This window comes from Bubalus kerabau, chromosome 4 (assembly GCF_029407905.1).
Source record: "Bubalus kerabau isolate K-KA32 ecotype Philippines breed swamp buffalo chromosome 4, PCC_UOA_SB_1v2, whole genome shotgun sequence".
Taxonomy (NCBI): Eukaryota; Metazoa; Chordata; class Mammalia; order Artiodactyla; family Bovidae; genus Bubalus; species Bubalus kerabau.
Window position 1 is genome coordinate 25218103 of NC_073627.1, and position 22529 is coordinate 25240631.

The window sequence follows — 22529 nt, forward strand, 5'->3', positions numbered from 1 at the left end:
TGAATCGCAGCACGCCAGGCCTCCCTGTCCATCTCCAACTCCTGGAGTTCACTCAGACTCATGTCCATCGAGTCAGTGATCCCATCCAGCCATCTCATCCTCTGTCATCCCCTTCTCCTCTTGCCCCCAATCCCTCCCAGCATCAGAGTCTTTTCCAATGAGTCAACTCTTCGCATGACGTGGCCAAAGTACTGGAATTTCAGCTTCAGCATCATTCCCTCCAAAGAAATCCCAGGGCTGATCTCCTTTAGGATGGACTGGTTGGATCTTGTTGCAGTCCAAGGGACTCGCAAGAGTCTTCTCCAACACCACAGTTCAAAAGCATCAATTCTTCGGCGCTCAGCCTTCTTCATAGTCCAACTCTCACATCCATACATGACCACAGGAAAAACCATAGCCTTGACTAGACGAACCTTTGTTGGCAAAGTAATGTCTCTGCTTTTGAATATGCTAACTAGGTTGGTAATAACTTTCCTTCCAAGGAGTAAGTGTCTTTTAATTTCATGGCTGCAGTCACCATCTGTAGTGATTTTGGAGCCCAGAAAAATAAAGTCTGACTGTTTCCACTGTTTCCCCATCTATTTCCAGTCTTTAGAAAATTACACTATGATGAACAGAAAGCTTTTGGAAGGTTGGTTGTAATACTGCTAAACTCAACATGACGTTTCAGAGACAAAAGTAATTTATGTACCTAATTATTTATTCCCAAAGACAGTACTATAGGACTTGTACTTAAAGAGGTCAGGATAATAGTAGCATACTATTATCTGACTGTTTGCTTACTTAAATTTTAATGACCATATATACTTGCCTATTTAATTGTGTTATTTTTAGACTTAGGTTCACAAACAGCAATTTGAAACCTGTTAATTCTCTGATATTCCCTAGTGTCAACTTGACTGTTCACTGTTTGCCCCCAAACACAGCAAACAATTGGAGCTCTGATATCCAAAGCATGTTTCACAGAAGAGGTCAGGAATGAAGATAAGTCCAACATAAGACACCAGTGCAGCTGAAAGGGAAAAGCAAGATACAACAGTGGTCATGAAGAACTTTCCTCTGTCCTCATGCCAGGATGCCATGCACAAATCCAATTTTCAGCCACTTTGCTCTTTTCTCTGTCCCCTAAAAGGACCAGGGTTAGGCATGAGGGCTTCCCACGTGGCTCAAGTTGTAAAGAAACCAGCTGCCAATGCAGGAGATGTAAGAGATATGGGTTTGATCCCTGGGTTGGGAAGAACCACTGGAGGAGGGCATGGCGACCCAGTCCAGTATTCTTGCCTGAAAAACCCCACTGACAGAGGAGCCTCATGGGCTACAGTTCATGGGGTTGCAGAGTCAGACACAACTAAAGTGACTTAGCACGCATGCACACAGGCATGATGAATCTCTTTCAGAAAAAAAGTAATAAGAATGTCTTTCAGGTCTTGAGCACCCAAACACCCAGGTCTTTCTCCCACAACAAACTATTCCCTGAAGACCAGAAATATCCAACCCCAAATGTCTATTAACAGGACTGAATTGAGAAATCTGAGATACAAGGAAAATATATCACTGAACAATTAATTATAGTCTTAATGATAATACAAAAGAGGAAGCAATTGATTTCCTTAGAGTGTCTGACTCAAAGTGTGATAAAAAAACAAAAAATATTCTCTCTTCAGGCACTTCAGAGATGATGGAGATTCTTCCAACTAAGAAGAACACATTGAAGTAGAGTTTGGCTCTCACAGCATCAGAAGTTTTGTGCTAATCCAATCACATTCTCTTTTGGAGACTGCTGCTTGGTGTTAGGTGTTTAGCTTACTACTGTGAATCGGACCAGACTGAGATGCAATCAGCAACCTCAGATTTATCATGCCCATGCTCCAACACTGTCATGAGAAAAGATAAGGGGCAAACCAAGCTCAGGGGCCATCCTTTTGACCAATGATCCCTCCCCCAACTGCTAATTATTCTACTTATTAAATTCTTTCTGCTCCTCACTTGGTGCCATCTAGAACTTTCATTAGGCCTGGCTTTATAATCCCTATAATCCCTGGCCTCCTTTTGCACCAGGCTGGATATGCTGCTAGTACATTCAGCTCTAGATTTGAGCCAGAAAAACCTGCCTCTGCATTCTGACTCTGTAATTCACTGTGCATCAGTTTCTTAATCTGTATTTTTAAAAAGATAAAAAAGGAGGGAGAGACTGTAACATTCCTTCAAGGGATCTCATAAAGGTTAAATGAAACAATACGAGCCCCTTGTAGGCAGTTACCAACATCCCAAAGTCTAAACAAAAGGGCTCCTTTTACTATCCCCTGAGATATAATCCCTGGTATAAACTGACAGAGCTCAACCTAAATCTAATGACTACCACCTCCTCACGGGAATCCTCTCCCCTAATAAAGTCAGCCTTACAGAATGCCTAGACCGCTGATAAGCAAAGGGAGGCAGCAAACAATGGTAAAGGAGAACGCTGACCTGGCCTTCTGTGTCCCAATCTTTCAAAGAGAAGTCACTTATGGTCTAGGGGTAAACTAATTTGCTTTCCCTTCTCAATTTGATTACAATTTTAAGTGCAAATAGATATCCTACTTGTATCCTAGAAAGACACTCTCCACCGTGTTTATCCACAGATAAACACAATTCTGACTTCTTTATGTCCTCCCTTTATGCCAGGAAACTCAATCTGCAACTTGCTTACTGCTATTTTTTTTCCCATAGCAGAAGGTGGGAAGTAAAGCACAGGAGTTGGAGTCAGTTGGGCCTTGGTTTGAATCCTGGCTTCAGCACTAATTAGCTGAGTAACCTTTAGAGCAAGTGGCTTCACTTTTGAGACACCCTTAGTTTCTTCATTGACAAAATTAAAAAAAAAAAAACAAACTTTTTTTTTCGAGAGACCAATCTATTAGCTAACTTTGAAGCTGTTGCAAGAAATTAAGAGATATTTAATAAAGATCCTGACAAAATACCTGGCACATCGTAGGCAGGCACATAACAAATAGCAGCAACCACTACAGGTACTGACCTTCAGCAGTGTTAAAAATCTTACTTAAAATTTCTGCAGACAAGGCACATTTGTGGAATGAATGAGCTATACCTGAGGAGTCCAAGATTCCATGAAGTCTCTCAATATTCTACAAGTGATACATGCTCCAGACTCCCGAGTCCTCTGAGAGGATCCACCCACAAACAGAGATGACTACCCACCCTGTCCCTGTCAATCGCCACCAGGCTTTATATAGACTTTAACATGGGCTCTTGCCTTCTCTTCCTACCTGACCCCTTTTTGAAGCTAAGAGCTCTCTGAGGGTAGTGTATGTGCTCAGTCGCCTAAGACTCTTGCGACCCCAAGGGCTGTAGCCCGCCAGGCTCCTCTGTCCATTGGATTTTCCCAGCAAGAATACTAGAGCGGGTTGCCATTTCCTCTTCCAGGGGATCTTCCTAACCCAGGAATCAAACCTGTGTCTCCTACATTGGCAGGGGGATTCTTTACCACTGAGCCACCTGGGAATCCCTCTCTGAGGTGGCTTCCGCTGCTGCTGCTAAGTCACTTCAGTCGTGTCCGACTCTGTGTGACCCCACAGACGGCAGCCCACCAGGCTCCCCCGTCCCTGGGATTCTCCAGGAAAGAACACTGGCGTGGGTTGCCATTTCCTTCCCCAATGCATGAAAGTGAAAAGTAAAAGTGAAGTCGCTCAGTCGTGTCCAACCCTCAGCGACCCCATGGACTGCAGCCTTTCAGGTGCCTCCATCCATGGGATTTTCCAAGCAAGAGTACTGGAGTGGGGTGCCATTGCCTTCTCCGCTCTGAGGTGGAGAAGTAGCTTATTTTTGATACTGAGTTTATTTGATACTGTTTATTAAATAAACACCCCCCCAAAGCCACAAACTCTAAAAATGGCTAGGCAGAATCAGTTCCTATAAGAAAGGATTCTAACTTTTTCCATTTAACCAAGTCAACTGCATGAGACCCAACTGTGCTGACAGCACTGATGCAAGTAGTCAATGAAGTGAGAGTTAACAGTTCACACCCTGTCGTGCCTTACTGAAATCACCAGACTATAAAACACATTCCTGTAACCTGGCTCAACTGATGTTCCTGATATCATCTGATGTTCCGCCAGAGGCGTCCCTATAACTTCTTTTTAGAGCAATTTCTTGACACCCAGTTTAAGAATCTTAATCTGATTCAGTGGGAAAGCATGATGTTCTCATTTGAAGTTCCGTTTCTATCTTACAAATTCCTCATTTTACTTTTTTCCAACATTATAAAAGCAGATTCCTCCAAACCATCCCTTCAACCCAGCCTTCAACAAAGATGATATAGATACCCCCTATTTAGTGGGCAGGATAGGGACTGCCAATGCTCCCAAACCGAGACTAGCCTCTGAATTCAATACTGGCAGGGATACAGGACACAACAAAGTACTCTCTAACAAAAATTTCAGTACAAATGCACAGAATCCAGGGCAGACTGCTATTAAATTCAGCCTCCTTGACACTCCCATTTCTAGTGAAGACTCTTTTACTTTCCCAGTTTCCCATGAAAATGACCCTAGAGCTCTCTGTTTCACATGTAAATGTGAGATGCCTGGATCAGGAACAAGGAAAGACCTCTGAAAGTTAAACGTGAATACATGACACCCAGACATCAGAGGCAGGATCAGTTTTCTCATTCACGTGATCAGAGAAGCAAAGATTCCTTCTCAATATGTGTGTTAGTCAGCCGTGTCCAACTCTTCGTGACCCCACGGACTATAGCCCACCAGGCTCCTGGGGGATTAACGTATAAGGACAGGATATTACCCACTAGGCTCGAGGAAGAGTGGATGCTACAAGAGCCAGGAAAAAAAGCTTTAAGTGTTTCTGGTTTGGGGGTTTTTTGGGTGAGTGGGTGCAGGAGTGGAGGTAGAGATCCTGCACGATCATACTCAGTTAAATAATTAATATAAAGCTTTGAATAACTGTGGGAGAAGAGGGAGGGGAGGGGTGGGGAGTGGATATTATGCTTGATCATACCCAAGTAAGCTAAATAATTAATGTAACGATAGCCTTACCTGGAACCCTGGATCTCAAGAAATAGAGAAACTTCCCATTCTTGGAGTGCATGATGGCCCTCTTAATGAACTCCACCACTGATTGACAGCGATCCTCAAACTTGGGATGACACCACAGGCTGAAGGTTCCTGCCATGGAAAGTTAAGGAGAGGTAAAAATGCAAAACTTACTTTAGGAAGACTTGAGAAGCTGGCTTGAACATTTTAATGATTTTCCCTCCTGGAAAAGTAGCTTGTGGTCAAGCTGAGTCAGAGGTCCCTGTTCCTGCTTGTTCTACAACTAATGGAAAGAAAGATGTTGCTTTTAATAATATATAAATTAGGTCTTACAATGTTTCTGTTAAACAATAATAAATTTGAGTCAGAAAAAGATATAAAAAGATTTTGTTGAGTATGAACACTAATCTTTAAACCACAGACCATAAAGAAAAGGCAGCTATGCTAAAGTGAGTTTAAATGACATTCCTCAAGATTTAAATCTTCAAGTATGCATAGAATAGGAAAGACAGGAACAGCGGTTTTGTGGATCGCACTCATTCATGTATGTGTTAAGCACAAAAATCAAACTCTAAGTCTTTTCCTTCTGTAACTTCTAAAATCCCACACCCCAACATATTACAAAGATCCCACCCCAAACTTTAGAATCCCAAAGGCAAAAAGCAATCTGAACTCCCATAACTTAAAAAAAAAAAAAAAAAACTTCAACTAAAACACTAAATCCAAGAGAGTCACAAAAGGAATACTAATCACTCAAGAGAACTGCAGATTTGAGAACCTTGGCTACTCTTTCGGGATCACTTAAAAAGATGAAGACAAAAAAAAAAAAAAAGATGAAGACAAATGTTCCATTGCAAACTGGAAACTGAAAGGCCCAGGGCTTCTATTAAAGATTCCATTTATTCAAGGCAGAAAAGTTCCTTTGAACAAAAAGTAATTGGAGAACCATTTGAAAATACTCTGAGATAGGCATCTCGCCTATCGGGAACCTACAGGTCAAGCATTTATTCATCATTTCCATGGCCTAGTCATTTATAATTTCAATAGGTTTATAAAAGCACTTCACTCTGAAATGCTATTTTTGCGTTTTGTTTTGTTTATTCGACTTTTGCTTTTAGGAACAGCAGGAAAACAAGTAGCAGTCTACCCCACAGTTCTCTAATTCTCTCAAGTCTTTGGACTGAAGTTCCTTTCTCTTCATGCATCTTGAAAGCAGAGGTGGGGGCAGAGGAAACCATGGGCAAAGCTATGCTGACCTAAACAGCTACCTCTTGCCTAACAAGAGAAGGAAACCAAATTAATTCAGCAGAACGCGGCTGAGAGCAGGAAAGATACAGTGGTGCCTGAGAAGAGCATGAAAGAGCCCCTTACGTGAAATGCTGTATCTCATACAGTTCATTTAAGATTCATCACATGTGGGAAGAGCAAGAGGAATCGGAGGGGCAAGTCCATAAAACTCCCCAGAGTTCTCCACATTTTTAAAATCTGTAGCATATTGCAGGTATTTTGACAAAGTATGTGTTAGCCAGCCCCGCCACCAATAACCATTACAAGTTTGTGGCCCAAATCAAATACCAAATGTCCTGATGCAAAGTCCATCCAGACAGCAGTACTGAACAAGTCAGCTTCTCGACATGACTGGAATATTAAGCACAACCTGACCACAGAGGAAGACAGACGGTATGTTGATTCCACAAATTCTCATAGAGTTTTGATGACTATTTCCTACAAGACTACAAAGCTGACCAGGAAAAGACATAATTATCATTGATGTGACTGCCATGCAAAGAAATTCAGAACAGAACAGTCATAGGATCAACAAATTCTCCTCTTTATATACATGACTAATATCTCTAGATGGTAAGTTTAATCATGAACCAAAGCTTGGGAGAATCTGTCTCATGGTCCTAGGTTATTTCTTCCTGCTACGAAGAGAGTTTTACTGGCTTTATTCTGTTCTTCAATAGTCTTCTTCAGACTCTATTTAGGAGACAAGATGCTGAGAAAACTTTTAAATGGAACATGTATGTTCCTCACCATCCCCACCAATATTTCTTGTGATCGAAATCAGTGCCCATATATCAATATTCAGTTGAGTCCCTGAGATTTTCCTACCTACTCACAGTTCCATTTCTGTGAATCCTTCCAATGAGAAAATCAGATAGCAAAGGTAGAAAAAGCCAAAGGGGAAAGAAGGCTGCCTTCAAATGCCAGCACCTCTCACCTCTGTAGTGCTCCATTCTGGTGTGGTGAGTGATACCCTGTGATCGGAAACTGAGGCTCAGGATATAACGAGGATCGGAGCTGTCTCGTACCAGAAAAGAACCATCAGGCTTGCCTTTCAGCTTCATCTCTGCATCTTCCCAATTCATTGGCCCCCAGTACCAACCACACTATCAAAGAAGTGGCAAGGTGTTAGAACACAGAAACATCAAAGTTTTCAGCACAATTACTCTGACCACAAGAACCCCCCATTTCCAAAACACCGCAGTAGGCAGAAGCTGGTAGGAGTGCCTCAACCATTAGCAATGAATTCCAGGTTCATCACACTTTCAGGCCTTCAAAGTAACAGAAAAACTTTACAGTTCCATTACCAAAGCCCTACAAAGAAGAGACAAGGGACCTAGGTCAGCTTAGACTATGTAAATATTTCTCCATAACTTTTCTCACCAGGTTCAGATGTTTTTTTCAGATTCAATTTTACAACATCTCATAGAACTAATGATAGCAACATACTGTTTTGTCACTGTAAATACAGAAACAAGGAAACTACTCTTCCTCTAAAAAGAATAAAAGGGGAGCCTGGCTTAGAATTAGGAGAATGTGAGAGGAGGAAAGCTGCCAGTCCTCAGGCACCACCTACCTTCTCCAGCTCTCGAAGGCTAGCCGCAAAGCTGCTCGAGTCAGGCCGGTAGAGGGGACACTGGAGGTGCTGCGGGGGCTGGCTGTGCAGAGATTCAGCTGCTCGGATGGGAGCAATCCGGGGAAATGCATCTGCAGGGCAAGAGCGCAGTGGTCACATGTTGCTCCTTATCATTCCCAACCTCAAGTAGACCCTCCCTCCCCCCAAAACAGAGATGCTAACTGAAGACGGGCAAGGCATTAGAAGCTAAGCTGGAAAGGGTGGAAGCCAAAGCAGTGCGGAAGAGCTGGATGGGCTGGGACAGAAAGCTGTGTGGGCTCGTGTAAGCTGTGAAGGGTGGGTGGGGGCATTTAGCCCCAGGAAAGGGGGAGGCAGCAGCTCACTAACCTGACTAAGGCGACTACTTCAGGGCCTGCACCAGCCTAGAGCGATTCCAACTTCTCCCACCTCGAGGTGAAGTGCCAGTAAGGCAGCCTTGGAAATAGTGACTCACTTAACTTGCCCAGGAAGAGCAACGATTTTGCCAAGCAAGTAGATTTTGTCAGGCAAGTAGAAAAGAATGCTGATTTCATTCATTTTATTCCTTGGGCACTGGGGGCTGGTCAAGCAGGTATGGGCTACTGAATGCTTGGTACTTATTTACAAGGCTGCAGTAAATGCTAAAAGCTTAGAAAGATCACAGAACTTTGAAAACCAGCAACATATTAAACCTCCTACTGACTCAAGAATTGCAAACAAGTTTCAGTAGCAAAGAGACAAAAAAAATCCAACAGTCTTTTATCTCTACCAAAAATCAGATTTGCCTCCATAAAGAAAACAGGCTAAAATAACCAGTGCTTGGCCTCATTTCCAAGGAGTTCTGGTCCAGCCAAGGGGATATGATTTAAGCTTTCTCCTAAGTTCTTTTATTTCCATAAATAGATCTCTCCCATCCTTCAAAAGTGTTTCACTTTGTACTCCCCACTCTTGCAAGTCTTGCCTCTAAGCTAAGCTAACCTGGGGCATGGGGTGGAGGAGGCGGAGGTAAGGGGAAAGACTGCAGGGAAGACCCCATCGGAGCCACAAGGACAGATGTAGGCAGCGTCCCACTGATATCATCTAGAAGAGAGAACAAAAGCAAGAGGTTCAGAAATACAGGCAGAATGAGCACAGGGAAGGCAGAGGAGAGGGAAGAGGATCATCAGGCTGCCCTCGGGGGCAAAATGGCCTGAGCTTCACCCTGTCTTTTTTGCAGAGGGCCACAATCATCTTAATCTGGTTTCCTTTGCTTGAAAGTAGGAAAGTAAGGATATCCCCAAAGCTGCCCACTGGCAGTAGATTCAGAACAAGATAAATACTCTTTATAAATAAATAAAGATTGAAATAATATATGGACATTAGATGTTACAGCATGCAGGTAAGAGACCCACTTAACCACTTTGGAGATGAGAGGGGTGCTGAGAATGGGACAAGAAATATAATAACTGGGTCATCATTAGAAACCCAGGAGTCTGTTTGGTTCCTGGCAAAGAACAAAAGGTCGACAGAGCTCAGGGCAAGAAGGAAGAGGGGAGGAAACTATACCTAGGAGGCTGAGGCTTCTTCTTGGAGGAGGAGGGGGAGTTGGAGGGTGTGGAGAGGTCAGGCCCCGCTGAGAGATGTCCACGTCCACAAGTGACACTGTTTCACCTGAGGGATTCATGGAGCAAGCATGTTACAGCAGCACCTTGCCCAAAGCCAAGGCCAGGAAGCAAAAGGAGGCAGAGAGCAAGCAAGGGACGCCAGAGGTCCATGGCTCTCAGAAAGTTCAAAATCTAATGCTCCCACGGCTGGCCCCCCAGTCCAGACACCTGAGAAGTCAATTTTAAATTCCATTATTCCTTTACCCTGTTACAGATCAAGGATCTTTAAGACAAAATCATGGGATTGACAGTGGAAAAGCCACTATCGCTGGCTCTGCCACTGAGGATATAACCTTGAACAAGAAGTCTTCTTTATTCAAATGGAACCCACATCATTTATTTTTACAGATTTGTGTATCAATTTTTGCCTCGGGGAGCAAGGCAAGCAACTTTTTACAAGCCCAAATGGACACGGACAGCAAGCACCATTAAAATATAAGAACTGTTAAGCTGAATCCAGATAAAGGTCCCAATGTTAGCCCCAACTTCTTCCTAAATGGGGTTTTCCACATTGAGATTTTCCAGAATAGTCACTCCTAAGAAGCCCAACCATTTCAGGTATCAACTAATTCCTAACAGCTGAGCCTACAAAGGCTGAAAAGTGCATTTACAACCCTGATAATTAATTACTTCCACAGTCAGGCAAAAGTCAGGTAAGCTTAGAGGAAGCTTCTTAATAGGAACTGGGGCGGGGAGAGGTACACACGGTTTCTCTTACTTTCCAGCACGTTATGCAGTTCTGTTCTCTACCACATTCACTCCTTCTTGCCACCCAGCACAGCTACCCTCTCTCCCCATGAATTACCAGAGAATGAAGGCTATTTTATCAACCTTCTGTTGAAGGTCGCAAAGAGTCAGTTTGTTTTGGTAGATCTTATCCACAAGTCAGAATTTGGGATTTCTCTAATTTGGCCCTTAGGGTGTTATTTCCAATACCTTTTTCTTTTGTAGGAAGCTGAATTAGCCCCTAGCTAGAATCTTAATGTTTCCCAGTTAAGAAAATGAGGTAACAAATATTTCTAAAAGACCAGAAACTGGACATTCAGAATCTAATACAGTTTGTGGTGTTTTTTTTTTTTTTTCCTCCAACGAAGGTCTTGAACACTAAGATAAGCAGAAAAGCTCTTCCGAAAGTCATCAGTGGAACTTCTAGGAATTCATCACACAGCTTAATTACTGAGGGCCTAGCTGCCCAGGGCTTCCCCTGTGGCTCAGCTGGTAAAGAATCTGCCTGCAATGTGGGAGACTTGGGTTCCATCCCTGGGTAGGGAAGATCCCCTGGAGAAAGGAAAGGTTACCCACTCCAGTATTCTGGCCTAAAGAATTCCATGGACAGTCCATGAGGTCTCAAAGAATCAGACAGGAATGAGCGACTTTCACTTTCACTTTAGCGGCCCAGAGCAATGCAATGAGCCCAGGTTTCCGGAAGGGTCAGAGAGGTCTAGCTTGTAGGTAGTATAGCACTTAAAGGAAATAATTCAAGAGAGCTAAGGTTCTTTGAAATAAGAACATGGGACCTGAAACTACAAATGTGGGTTTCATTACTTTAAAAGGGAAACAACTACTAACTAGAAAGACATTCTGCTACAGGGTAAGATCCTTTAATTCCTTGCTTGGGCTAAGAACAGAGGTCCTCCTTCTCCACTAGTGCCTATTACGGGCACCAAACTCACCTGTTCTGACAGTTCACAGCCGTCTACTCAGTAATGGGGGTTCTACTAGACTGTTGAACATTTTCCTGAAAATGTCCAGTCCCAGATCATAATTCTTGTAATCATCTTTTTCAAGGGACACAATATCCAAAAGAGTTTGAAACTAGGATTTGGGTTAAAGGATTCTCGGCCACACCCAGTGAGGAGCACTCAGTTTCTGAAACTCGAGGCTGGGTGCTCCAGATGTCCTTTTCTACAGCTCATTCAAGCAGAAACTCCACACCTGACTCACAGAACAAAAGGTTTCCCTCTCAGAAAAAGCTCCCCTTCAAAGAAGAAGGTGAAAGGATATTTGACCACTTTCTTACTTTAGCAACTGTGTTCCCTGCTGCATGAGGAGAGACTTAAATTAGATCCAATAAGAACTCTTAACAGCTGCAAGAACTGTTAGCTCCCAAAATGGGTAAGACAAGAGTTCATGTGATTCCCCTTTGCCCAAAGTCTTTAAAAATAGACCAGATCATCGTGGATCATGTTTATTAGATAATCCATGAACTCCCTTTGGAAGCAGGCACAGGAACTGTATGACTTCCAGAGTCCTTTATGTGCTATGAGCCTATAAATTTGTATTTCCTACTTTTAATTTATATGTGATGACCCTGAACTAAAGCCTGCATAACTGCCAGGGCCACCTAATTACCAGCAAGCAGTCTCTACCTCAAACTATAAAGCATCCAAAGTTAAGAACACATTCCACAACTTAAAAATAGCGTCACCCCAAACCCAGCAGGCAGGGAATGAAGAAAATAACTGCAGACATGCCTGCAGCTCCCTCTGCGATGCATCTGCAAGTGTTTCCTGACATGTCTCAGAACAGTCCTGCTTTTAGATGCTAGAGAAGAAGAAACAGATCACCTACCTGTGAACAGCGGGCTGAAGGAGACTGGAGAAAAGGCACTTTGAGTTCTTGTCAACCTGGGTTTCCTGAGGGGCAAGAGAGCACAGAGAATGAGGCGGAGAATGTACACACATGCATTTAAATCACTGCAGTGCTCAATCCCAGATGCACTGAAAAATAAAGCAAACCCGAGTCACTGTCAACCACGCTTTTGTAATAAAGACTAAAATTTAAAGAGGGAAAAATAATTAAGGCGATTCCTTAGATAGATTTGGCTACAGAATTCACCAGCCTACAAAGCAATAAGAAATCTCTTTGGAGCTTTCCACACCCATTACCTTAAAAGAGTAAAACATCTTGAGTGGTAATTAGTAAGTCCATTTCTAGAGGAAGGAATTCAGATGCAGAGTTGATTCTCACAGGAAAGCCAAGAAAAAGGCTCTTGATCTGAACAGGTGCCACTTCAGAGCACCAGCTTTCCCTCTGGGCCTGCTCTTAGGAGCAGGAGATCCCAAAGTGAACCAGGCAAGATTTTTGGATTTGAGAACAGAACTACAGGATATACATGCAATCTTCAACCAGTAAGGCCTCTGATTTCTGCAAAATGCCCCCAAGCCATGGGTCAAAGCCAACAGCCAACAAAGGAGCCTCTTCAAGTTAAGATGCTCTGCCTGGCACCCAAAGAAGGTGCTGCCAGTCATGCCAGTCCCACCACCCCATGCCTGTTCTTGATGCTGCTCCCAAACCAGCTGGAAAACCCAGATCTCTGAAGACACACCAAAGGTACTTCACATTGCACCAATTTGAACTGGCTTTGGGTGAGAAATGAAATGAAAGGAATCCAAAAGACTGATAAAAGTCTTTCTGGCTAGGAATGTGCTAATCACCTCAGGATGACTGAACTGACTATAAGGGAACGAAGTGGAGGTGATGAAAATATGCTATATCTTGATTGTGGAAGAGGTTATGATTTTGACATCTGTCAAAATTAACAGAACTAACCAATAAAAAAAGGTGAATTTTAGGTGGTATATAAATTGTATCTCAATAAATCAGCCTTTAAAAAAAAAATCCACCACCAAATTAAATGCCTGACTCCACGCCTTAGAGCTGGCTCACTTTCCAAAATTACTCTCACCCAAAGGTTTAAATAAAACTTCAACTGCACCAAGAGATGGGGAAAAGCAAAGAAAATCCAAAATGAAATCCTACTTTGAATTATTTGACTTTGGATGATCTTTATGCATTTATGTTTTAACACAGATGTCTGTGCTTCTCAGAACTCACTTCAAACAGAATTTCAAAACCATACTGTGAAGACCTTACTCAGAAATAGCTGAGATGCTGGATTCCCTTTCCTGACCCATCTCACACCCCCTCTGTAGCCGCCTCCATGCTGAGACTTGAGAAGTCTAAGGACGGTGCCAACTGTGAACGCCCCGCCCACAGCACACACAGGAGAGGTGGCTGCATCAGAAAAAGACAGGCGCACACACAGTCCCTCTATTTATAAAAGTTGCTTGTGGCAGTCTGCAGCTTAGTCCCAACACTCCAGAGGTCTGGGATGGAAAACAAATTCCACTGGACATTAACTTTAAGACTGAAGAGTGTCCAAGCTGATTTCTATTCGGTAACTTGCAGATACAACATTAAACTCAGCAAGCAGAAACCTGAAGCACTGGCCTCTCAGAGGGTTCACACCTCAGCCATTTGGCTGGTTGCCTCTTTTCAAAGAAAGCTGCAATGCTTTGCCATCTGCCCATGCTGAGGACGAAGCTCCTCGGTGCCAAGCGCTGAAGAACAGCAGCACCCAATGCACACATCCTGCCGAGGCCTCCTCACTCCAGCTCATCTTCTCCCCATCCCCGACATTTTGAAGAAGAAAATCACAGTTTCTAGGATCTAGAAAAAGAAATATGTATGACTCTAAACCCAGGCAGAGCCATTTGAGCATCTCAGAATGGTTTTTGTCGGACAAATAAGGAAGCTTAGAGAGGTAGAAGGTCTAAGAGGCTGAAAGGCCAGTAACAAATATGAGTGCTTCCTTCTCTCTTTGGGGAGATATTGTCTAACTAAAAATCCAAAGCAGTTTCTGTCTCAAGGATCCTGAGAGCATTCTAATGGCAGTCATTCATGGAAAGACCAATCTAGACAACTATAAAAAACAAAGCAAGGCAATGATTAACATAAAATTGAGGATGGTGGTCACATGGGGGAGGGGGGAGTTGTAATCAGGAAGCTACACTCAGGGGTCTTCAAAGATATTGATAACATGTTATTTGTTAAGCTTAGTGATGGTTACCTAAATATACATTTCATTATTATTATAGTATATACATTTTATAAATTTCTTTTTGTATATCTGAAACATTTAAAATGATAATCATTCTAAGCTAGATATGCTGTTTTTTGGAAAGCAACAAGAATGATATGGCTCCAGGTAAAATTTTTAACTAACCCTTCTATACGACATTCCCATATTCTTCTTCTGCTCCACAAATCACCTTGACAAGCATTAGGGTACAAAGTTAAGCCACTGTAACTCTGCCAGTGGACTACTTGCATCTTAGCAGCAGAAAGACCTGAAGGGTGATGTTGGGTAGGACTGGTGGGCTATGCCTCAGGTGGCAAGCGGAAGACCTTAGGTCTTCTCTGCGGCTAGCTGTGCTTTGTGTCAGCTATGCACTGCTTGTGCTGCAGGTAACAAAGACATAGGATGTCTCTGTCCACTTCCACTCTGCAAATTACTAATTAAATGGCAACAGATCTGTGGGATAAAAGGAGTTAAAAACATTAGACTAGACAGGTTGACAACACACTGATATAACTACTGGCCACTTTTCAAATTCCTTGAAACCTAAAATACAAACAATGACATAGTAATGCTCTTTCTCTCTTGTCCATAAATCCCCTCTACAGTGTCCTAAGACTTACACATGTCCTTTGCTAACTTTTAATGTAGGATCCAAGTATCAGGTTTTGCAGCCACAATTTACTTCTGCCCCTGTTAAAGCACACAGTGCCAAGTCAGCCAGCCTGTGCCATTTCCAACACATCACAAGCCAGTGTCTGTTCATGTGCTACAGGCACAAAAAGCATGTGCTCGTTTTTAGTTCCAATACACAGACATCTGTGCAACAAGGTCAGATCCAAAACTCCACCATAAACCAACTAAAGAACCTATGGAGGGAACTTCCAGGGAAAAGCCCAGAGGGGTAGCCCAAGGTCTAAAACCTTAGAAATGATGTCAGTGGGCAAAATGTAAAGGAGTAAAACACACAAGACTCAAAGGGACAGAGATTTCTAAAGCCAGGTTGCTCATTCCAAAATAGAGCTGCCAACCACAACCACTTCATGGAAAAATAGTTGAAAAGATCAACAGAATACGGACCCAAAACCTAAACACAAAGGCAGACCCTCTTCACCACACCATAAAATCATTTTTCTCTCAGTATGTCATGCTCTTTCTCAAAAAGACTCTCTTAGACCTGAAGACCCAAGAAAACAGAGAAAAGGGTTTCTCATGTCTGCCAGGTCTATCCATGACAGCAGGGCCCCAAACTGATGCCAAGGCAGCCTTTCTTTCCAAAATTGTATCTTTTTTCCCAAACAAATAGATAGGAAACCACTACAAAACTGTTCTCCATTTTTCCACCTCACAACTATGAAGACTGCCAGCAATAGCCTCAATCGTTAAGTAGGATTTAAAAAAAAAAAAAAAAAAAAACCTTGAGAAATGAACAAGGTACCCATTTTCAACCAAATGTGTATTATGGAATGCTTCAAAAAAAGTCAGGTTGAATGCTATTTCTCACCAAATACCAGGGAAGACAATCGCTAAACATATGTGAACCAGACAAGGGAACTTCACTGGTTTTCCTGAAATAGCAATCCTATATAACACCGAAGCCCACAGGCATCAAGCCCAGCTCTCTGAATTTCAACATATGTGTCTTACACAGCCTAGCCCAGTTCTCCAGAACAGAAACCTGATGAGCTGGTGAGCCCATGTATTCCTTCACTTCAAGAGTTCTCTAAGTTAACTCATACTAGACCTCAGGACCTAAGACTCAGTGTATCCAGGAAGGTCAACTTAGCAGACTCCAAAGCATGTGAAAGGAACTAAAGTCTTGCTTAATGTTAAAATATGAGGGACTTCCCTGGTGGTCCAGTGGCTAAGACTGCAGGTGGCCTGGGTTCAATCCCTGGTCAAGGAACTAGATTCTTGTGTCCCGCAACTAAAGATAGCAGCCAAATAAATAAATATATATATATTTTAATATGGAAACTGTTAAGTCTTGTAAAATGATCATGGGGGACTTCCCTTGTGGTTCAGTAAGACTCTGTGCTTCCACCGCAGGGGGTGCAGGTTAGTTTCTCTGGTCAAGGAACTAAGATCCTGCATGCCATGCAGCGCTGCCAAAAAAAACAAAATTTAAAATAATTGTACGAGGGCTTCCCTGGTGGTCCAATGGTTGGGAGGCGGCCTGCTACTGCAGGGAACACAGGTTCAATCCCTGCTCTGAGAAGATCCCATATACCCTGAGGCGAATACTGACTCAGTGCTCCCGAGTCCACAAGCCACAACCACTGAAGCCTAGAGGCTGTGCTCCGGAACAAGAGAGGCCACAGCAATGAGAAGCCTGTGCACTGCAACAAAGAGTGGCCCCCACTCACTGAAACTAGAGAAGGCTCGTGCACAGCAAGAGAGACACAGCACAGCCAAAAAAAAAAAAGATTGTTGGAGATACTTTCTCGTGACAGCTGTGGGAAAGGCAAATACTGAGAAGAGCAAAGAGAATCATGCCTAGAGGTTACTGAAAAATCCCCAAATTATACAGCAAAGACTGCAGAGACTCATAATTAACTCCAACCAACAATAAGAAGCCAGGCATACACCTTCTGGCAAAGGGCTGACATTTCTCATGGCTTCCAGGTCCTACCAATCGAAACAAGAGAACAAGCTAAAAATCCAAACTTATCCTTCCTCCCAACAGGGCAGACTTACTGAGGTGTAGAGCCACAGAAATCACAACTACCCTGGCCAGACTTATCAAGTTTCTCACAGCTGCAAGACTGCCAGCAAGACTGGCACATAGTAAGCTATGGAAAAGCTAACGAGAAAATCTAACAGTACCAAATCCTAAGCATTTTTTAAAACTTCACCAGTTCTATTTTACTACCTCTCCTCCAAAGGCAAAAAATATTCCATCTCAATTTCTCTTGTCTTCACTCTATTCCTATAAGGTCAGGAACAAGACAGGAATCACTCCCATTTTACAGATTAAAAAAGGAGGGAAGCATGAAGAAAACAAAATTGGGCTGCATCTCACAGGTGATGTTGGAGTCCTACATGGAATCCAGATGTTCACATTCTCTGTACAACATGCTGCCTCTTAACAGCAGTCAACCAAACGTTCATACATGAATACCTAGCTCTTCTCCAATTCATCAGAAAAAGTTCTTGGACCAAGAAATGTAATTCTCCAGTGCCCTGAACTAAGCTTCTTTGCAGAGCTACAGACCAATTTGCTCTGCAGGAGAAATCGGTATTGTGCTTAGCGTGAGGGTTGGTGACAGAGCAGCCAATGACCATTAAATTCTGCTTCCAAAGGCAAAAAACCGTATAATGTTATATGCCTTTTCCTGTTCCTAATCTATTAGATGTTGCAGCTAATTTCACGCTACACCTCATATTTGGTGTCTCTGGAATCTTAGACCAAGTCCTGGTCAATATGGAACAAAGGCAGGACAAACCACAAGAAAATTAGCAATCTACCCTAGGTCATTACCCACAGCTCCAATCCTGCCCTGCCCCCAGCAAATGAAAATTTCATCTACACCGCTAAGTGGAGCATCGAATGAAGAGCCTACCAGAAAAAAGCTGCTTCAGCAGCCACATGCTTTTTCAGACCTGAGCTCCCAGCGTGAGTTTATTGGGAGGCAAATGGTGAAACATACATTTACCTGAAGGGACAACATGCCTCAACTTACTGGTTTCTTCAGGGAGTTTAGGTTTTGTCTGATCCCAAGATGAGACCCTGGCAAGCTGCTCAGAAAAGGCAACAAAATCAAACTGACCAGGAATTTCCTGGAGGTCCGGTGATTAGGACTCCACACTTCCACTGCAGGGAACACAGGTTCCATCCCTGAGTCAAGGAACTAAGGTTCCCCAGGCCATGCGGCCAACAAGAATAACAAAAAAGTGATCCCATACTTTCCTCTTGGAGTAAAAGTTCCTTTGAAAGGAGAAGTCCATGGATGAGTGATTTTCAGTCCAGATCATATGAGGGAGTTTTTTTTTAATTCAAATCTTGGGGCCGTCTGATCTTTTCCCAAAGCTCCCCACATGATTCTGGTGCACAGTAAAATTCTCAATTTGTCTACCTGTTTTTCAGCCTTGGGTTGTGGCTACTGGTGCATCTTATGAGCTGCACCAAAACCAATTCCAAACGTTCTAAGAACCCATTCAGCAGTGCAAACCACAATGGCAGTTACCACAAGAGAAAATCTAACACTGGATGTCAGAGAGCTGTCTGCACTTCAGAAATGCAGAAAAAAAATCTATGTCTAAGTTTGGAATTCTCATCAACTGGGGTAGAATTCATGTACAGGTGGCCCAGTGGTATAGAATCTGCCTGCCAATGCAGGAGATGCAAGAGATGCAGTTTCGACCCCTGGGTGGGGAAGATCCCCTGGAGCAGGAAATGGCAACCCATGCCAGTATTCTTGCCTGGAGAATTCCATGAACAGAGGAGCCTGGTGGGTCGCAGAGTCAGACAGGACTGAGTATGCATGCACATCATACTTAGAATTCTCATACAGGTTTGAGAACAAGGCTATTTTCTATTCTCACAGTGGTTAGCACACAGGCTTGAGATATCAAGAATTTCTAAGCAACCAATCAAGAACATTAAAATTTTGACTAGAGATGCCCAGTTGACTGCTGGCCTACAACTACACAAGTTTGTCACATCATTTGCATGCATGAGTGTGAAGGGGGGTGCTGGTACACAGAAAGAATAAGCAAGGTGGTCAAACTCAAACTTTCTGCCCCAAAGGCCACACCTTTCCAGCAAGCTTCCTGCCAGGGGTAATGGTAGACACATATCTTGAAAAAACTTTAAAAGCTGGGCCAGGGTGGGGTGGTTTCAAATCATCGCCCAACCAGAGAGATGCTAACCAGCTGAAAAGTGGGGGTGGGGGTGGGGGGGGAGTGAAGGCTGCTCCCACAAACAGCTCTGACCTTTTGGGCGATATTACCACCTTTAGCCCCAAGTCTCTGCCTCCTGATGAAGGCCACATGTTAAGAACTGTCAGGATCTTTTTTTAGCAGTAGAATAAAAGGGAAATGAAAAGAGAAAAGGAAGTTTGTCAGCCAACCCTAATGCCCGCGAGCCGGTCTCACCTCCCCGCGTCCAACTCCCGGCCCGCAGAGCCGCCCATGTCTGTCAGGCTCGCAGCTGAAGCAGCCAGCTCTCCAGAAGGCCTCTTGCCGGCCCCATCCCCACCGCCAGAGCCACCGTTGCAGCTCTTCGTGCGGAAGAGGCGACTGAGGCGGATTTTGAGGGAGCCCTTCCGAGAAAGGCCGGCGAGTGGCCGGAGGGGCCCAGGAGGCGGCGGCGGCGGGGGAGGCTGCTGCGGCTGCTCCCCTCGACTCAAGCGCCCGGGAGGGACCAAGTCCTGCATCGGGAAGGGCACCGGGGGTAATTCAGGGCCGGGGGGCTGCAGTAGAAGCCGGCCGCCCCCTCCTCCTCCGCGGCCCGGGCTGCTGAGCTCCTCTTCCGAGCAGCTGTTAGTCTCCAAGCTCTCTGCCTCCGACTCCAAGCCCTCCAGGACCAGCAGCGCGTCGCTCGTTTCCGTGGGGTCCTCCCCGGCCTGCGGGGCGGCAGCAGGCGGCTGGGGCTGCGGAGGGGGCGGCTGCGGGGGACACGGGCACGGGCAGCAACCCCCGCCGACCGTCTTGACCCCCGGCCCAGCCGGCTGCCCGAGCCCCAGAGCGGCCAACTGCGCCTCTAGTCCAGCCGCCGGGCCCCAGGTCCGCTCGAGCGCCAACCCCGGCGGCAGGGCCTTGGGGTCCAGCGCACAGCGGTGCCGGGGACACAGCAGTTCCGAGGGTCCCGGCTCCTGGGCCGCCTCCGCGTCCTCCTCCTCCGGCGGCCGACCCACGTTGCGGAACACCATCAGCTGAGGCGGCCTGGAGCCCCGCGGGCCGGGCCGCGCGAGGAAGGGTGGCGGCGCGGGGCCATGGCCCGGGGGCGGCGGCGGCGGGCCTGGCTCGGGGGCCGCCTCTCCATAGCCGAGCAGGCGGCTCAGGACGCGGTACGAAGCGGCCGCCGCCGCCGCCTCGCCATCCCGGAGCTCGGCCCCCTGCATCGGGGAGAGGGAGGGCGGGCGGCAGGGAGCCGGGCTGGGGTGGGGACTAAGCCGGGCCCCGCCGGAGCCCCGCCCGCCGCGGCCCCCGGAGCGACAGCGCTAACGGCCGCCGCGGCCTCTGCCTCATAGAGGGGGCGGGGGGCGCGCGGAGCCCAGTGCGAGCCCAGGCCGCGCGTCGCCGCCACCGAGCACCACCCCCAGATGGCGTCACTTCCGGGAGATGGTGGTCACGCCCCCTCCCCCAGGACTTGCTCGCCCTGGCCTCTTCAGAGAGTGACGTTGCGCGAAGCCTGGGCCGCTATTGGTCGTGAGCTGCTTCTCGCCTGGCCTTTAGTCCTCAACCCGACCCTAGTTTTTCACTTCCCGGGCGCTCTGGGCGAAACCACCCCTTCGGGTGAGGGTAAGGTGGGATGGCCCTGGAAAGCCTGGTATCGTCCTGGGAGAGAGCCGCTGGCTTTGGGAGGACAATACCTCTGGCTCTGGTCCTACCTATGCAGCTTGCGACGTGTGACCGTGGCCGAGTCATTTGTTCATTGACTGTATCCCCCCCTTGGCATCCAGCGAATATTTGTAGAATGACACGTGAGGAATATGTTCTAGAGCCAGGGCTGTGGTGATAAATGTTGAACAGCCGACTGTTGGGAGAAAAGGGGAATATATGCATATATATGTACATAAATTTATCATAAATTGTACTGAAGTAAAGGATATGTAACACAGAATTTACAAATAATAATGCACATTTGCAAATTCTTTATAACCAATTTATTCTCACAGAATACTTTCATTGGTTTTTGCCAAACTCCTATATGGGTAGCCAAACTGGTTTCGATTGAGGGGGGGAATGTAATTGCGACAAGGTTATTGGTTGATGTCCTCTGTGTCCGTGTAAGAAAAAAATGAATAAACAAAGACGTCTTAACTGTCAATTATGGGAGCAACTTCCTTGCTGATCAGAAAACAGTTTTCAAATAACTGAAAGGATGTTTCCTCAAGCTTTGTCTATCCAAAACGTAATGGCTACAGACATAATACATTCATTTAAAATCTGAATTATTATTCTTCATCACTTTCTTAAATCTAGATAGAGAAAGAACAATAAATCAAGTCCCTTTCTGTAGTGTTTGCCAATTCTATGGTGCAAAGATTCCCACCAAGGCTGGTTTCAGTCTACCGTCCTGACTTTATTGAATACAGAGAATACTATTATGTGGTAGTTTCATATTATTTAGTAGAAACAGTAATACAAATAGCCTCAAGAGCATAGGTAAATAGTAATAGTAAGATTATTAAGAAGTGATGAGTTTGGGGAATTTATTACCTTTGTTTTTAATACATTTAATTATGTTTGTATGATTTGATTTTCAATAATTGGCTGTGTTTAACAACTGGCTTACAGAATTTCTGAAATTTTAACAATTGTCTTTCGCAACCCAGTCCCACATCACCACTACACTTCAGTTTTCTCATCTGCAAACTCAGGATAAGGATTGCTCCTTTGCTTACCTGCAAGCATGCTGTGAAGATCAAATAAAATCAAGCCTGTGTAGAGGAGGTGTGACCGGAGGCAGGGAGACCAGTTTCTATAATCATCCCATGAAGAGATGTTGAGGGATGCAAAGGATGAGGAGGAAGGATCATCTAGCAGTATTTAGCAACTTTACTACCTGAAGGTGCATTAGGGGGTCGATAGTCTAGCCATCTGCTCTGAGTTTTACAGCCAGAGAGACCTTTTAAAACTGAATATTCGCCAGTAACCTGTGATTATAACCCTCTGTGGTTTCCCATTGTTCTTAGGCTAAAGATAGAACTCCTTAAGGAGGCCTATGGAGTCCTGTGTGATCCGACCCCTGCTTCTCTGGCCTCATCTTCCACCAAGCTCCACCTTGTTCTCTCTGCCCTACAGTTCCAGGAGCCCCCTGGGTCAGGCTCACACACTTTATGGCCATCACATAAGTGATTCCCTTTTCTTGAAAGGCCTTTTCCCTCCATTTTTTGCTTCCTACTCATCCTTCAAGTTAAACTTACTCCTTTCTA

At 44.8% G+C, this 22529-nt stretch overlaps 1 protein-coding gene across 3 annotated transcripts in view; it reads right to left on the minus strand.

The window, feature by feature from the left end:
* The window catches only part of SOCS7 (suppressor of cytokine signaling 7), a 35164-nt gene extending 14354 nt beyond the window's left edge, over positions 1 to 20810 (minus strand). Inside the window, exons 1-7 of one of the 3 annotated variants that reach the window (XM_055576045.1) lie at positions 19525 to 20810; positions 12138 to 12202; positions 9469 to 9573; positions 8902 to 9003; positions 7906 to 8036; positions 7267 to 7435; positions 5046 to 5174 (exon numbers count right to left, since the gene is read on the minus strand). In XM_055576045.1, coding sequence (XP_055432020.1) covers positions 5046 to 5174; positions 7267 to 7435; positions 7906 to 8036; positions 8902 to 9003; positions 9469 to 9573; positions 12138 to 12202; positions 19525 to 20492 — 1669 coding nt within the window. In that variant the 5' untranslated portion in view covers positions 20493 to 20810. The remainder of the gene's footprint in view (positions 1 to 5045; positions 5175 to 7266; positions 7436 to 7905; positions 8037 to 8901; positions 9004 to 9468; positions 9574 to 12137; positions 12203 to 19524) is intronic. The other 2 variants (XM_055576046.1, XM_055576047.1) reach the window with 2 other exon arrangements.
* Positions 20811 to 22529: the final 1719 nt, after the last annotated feature.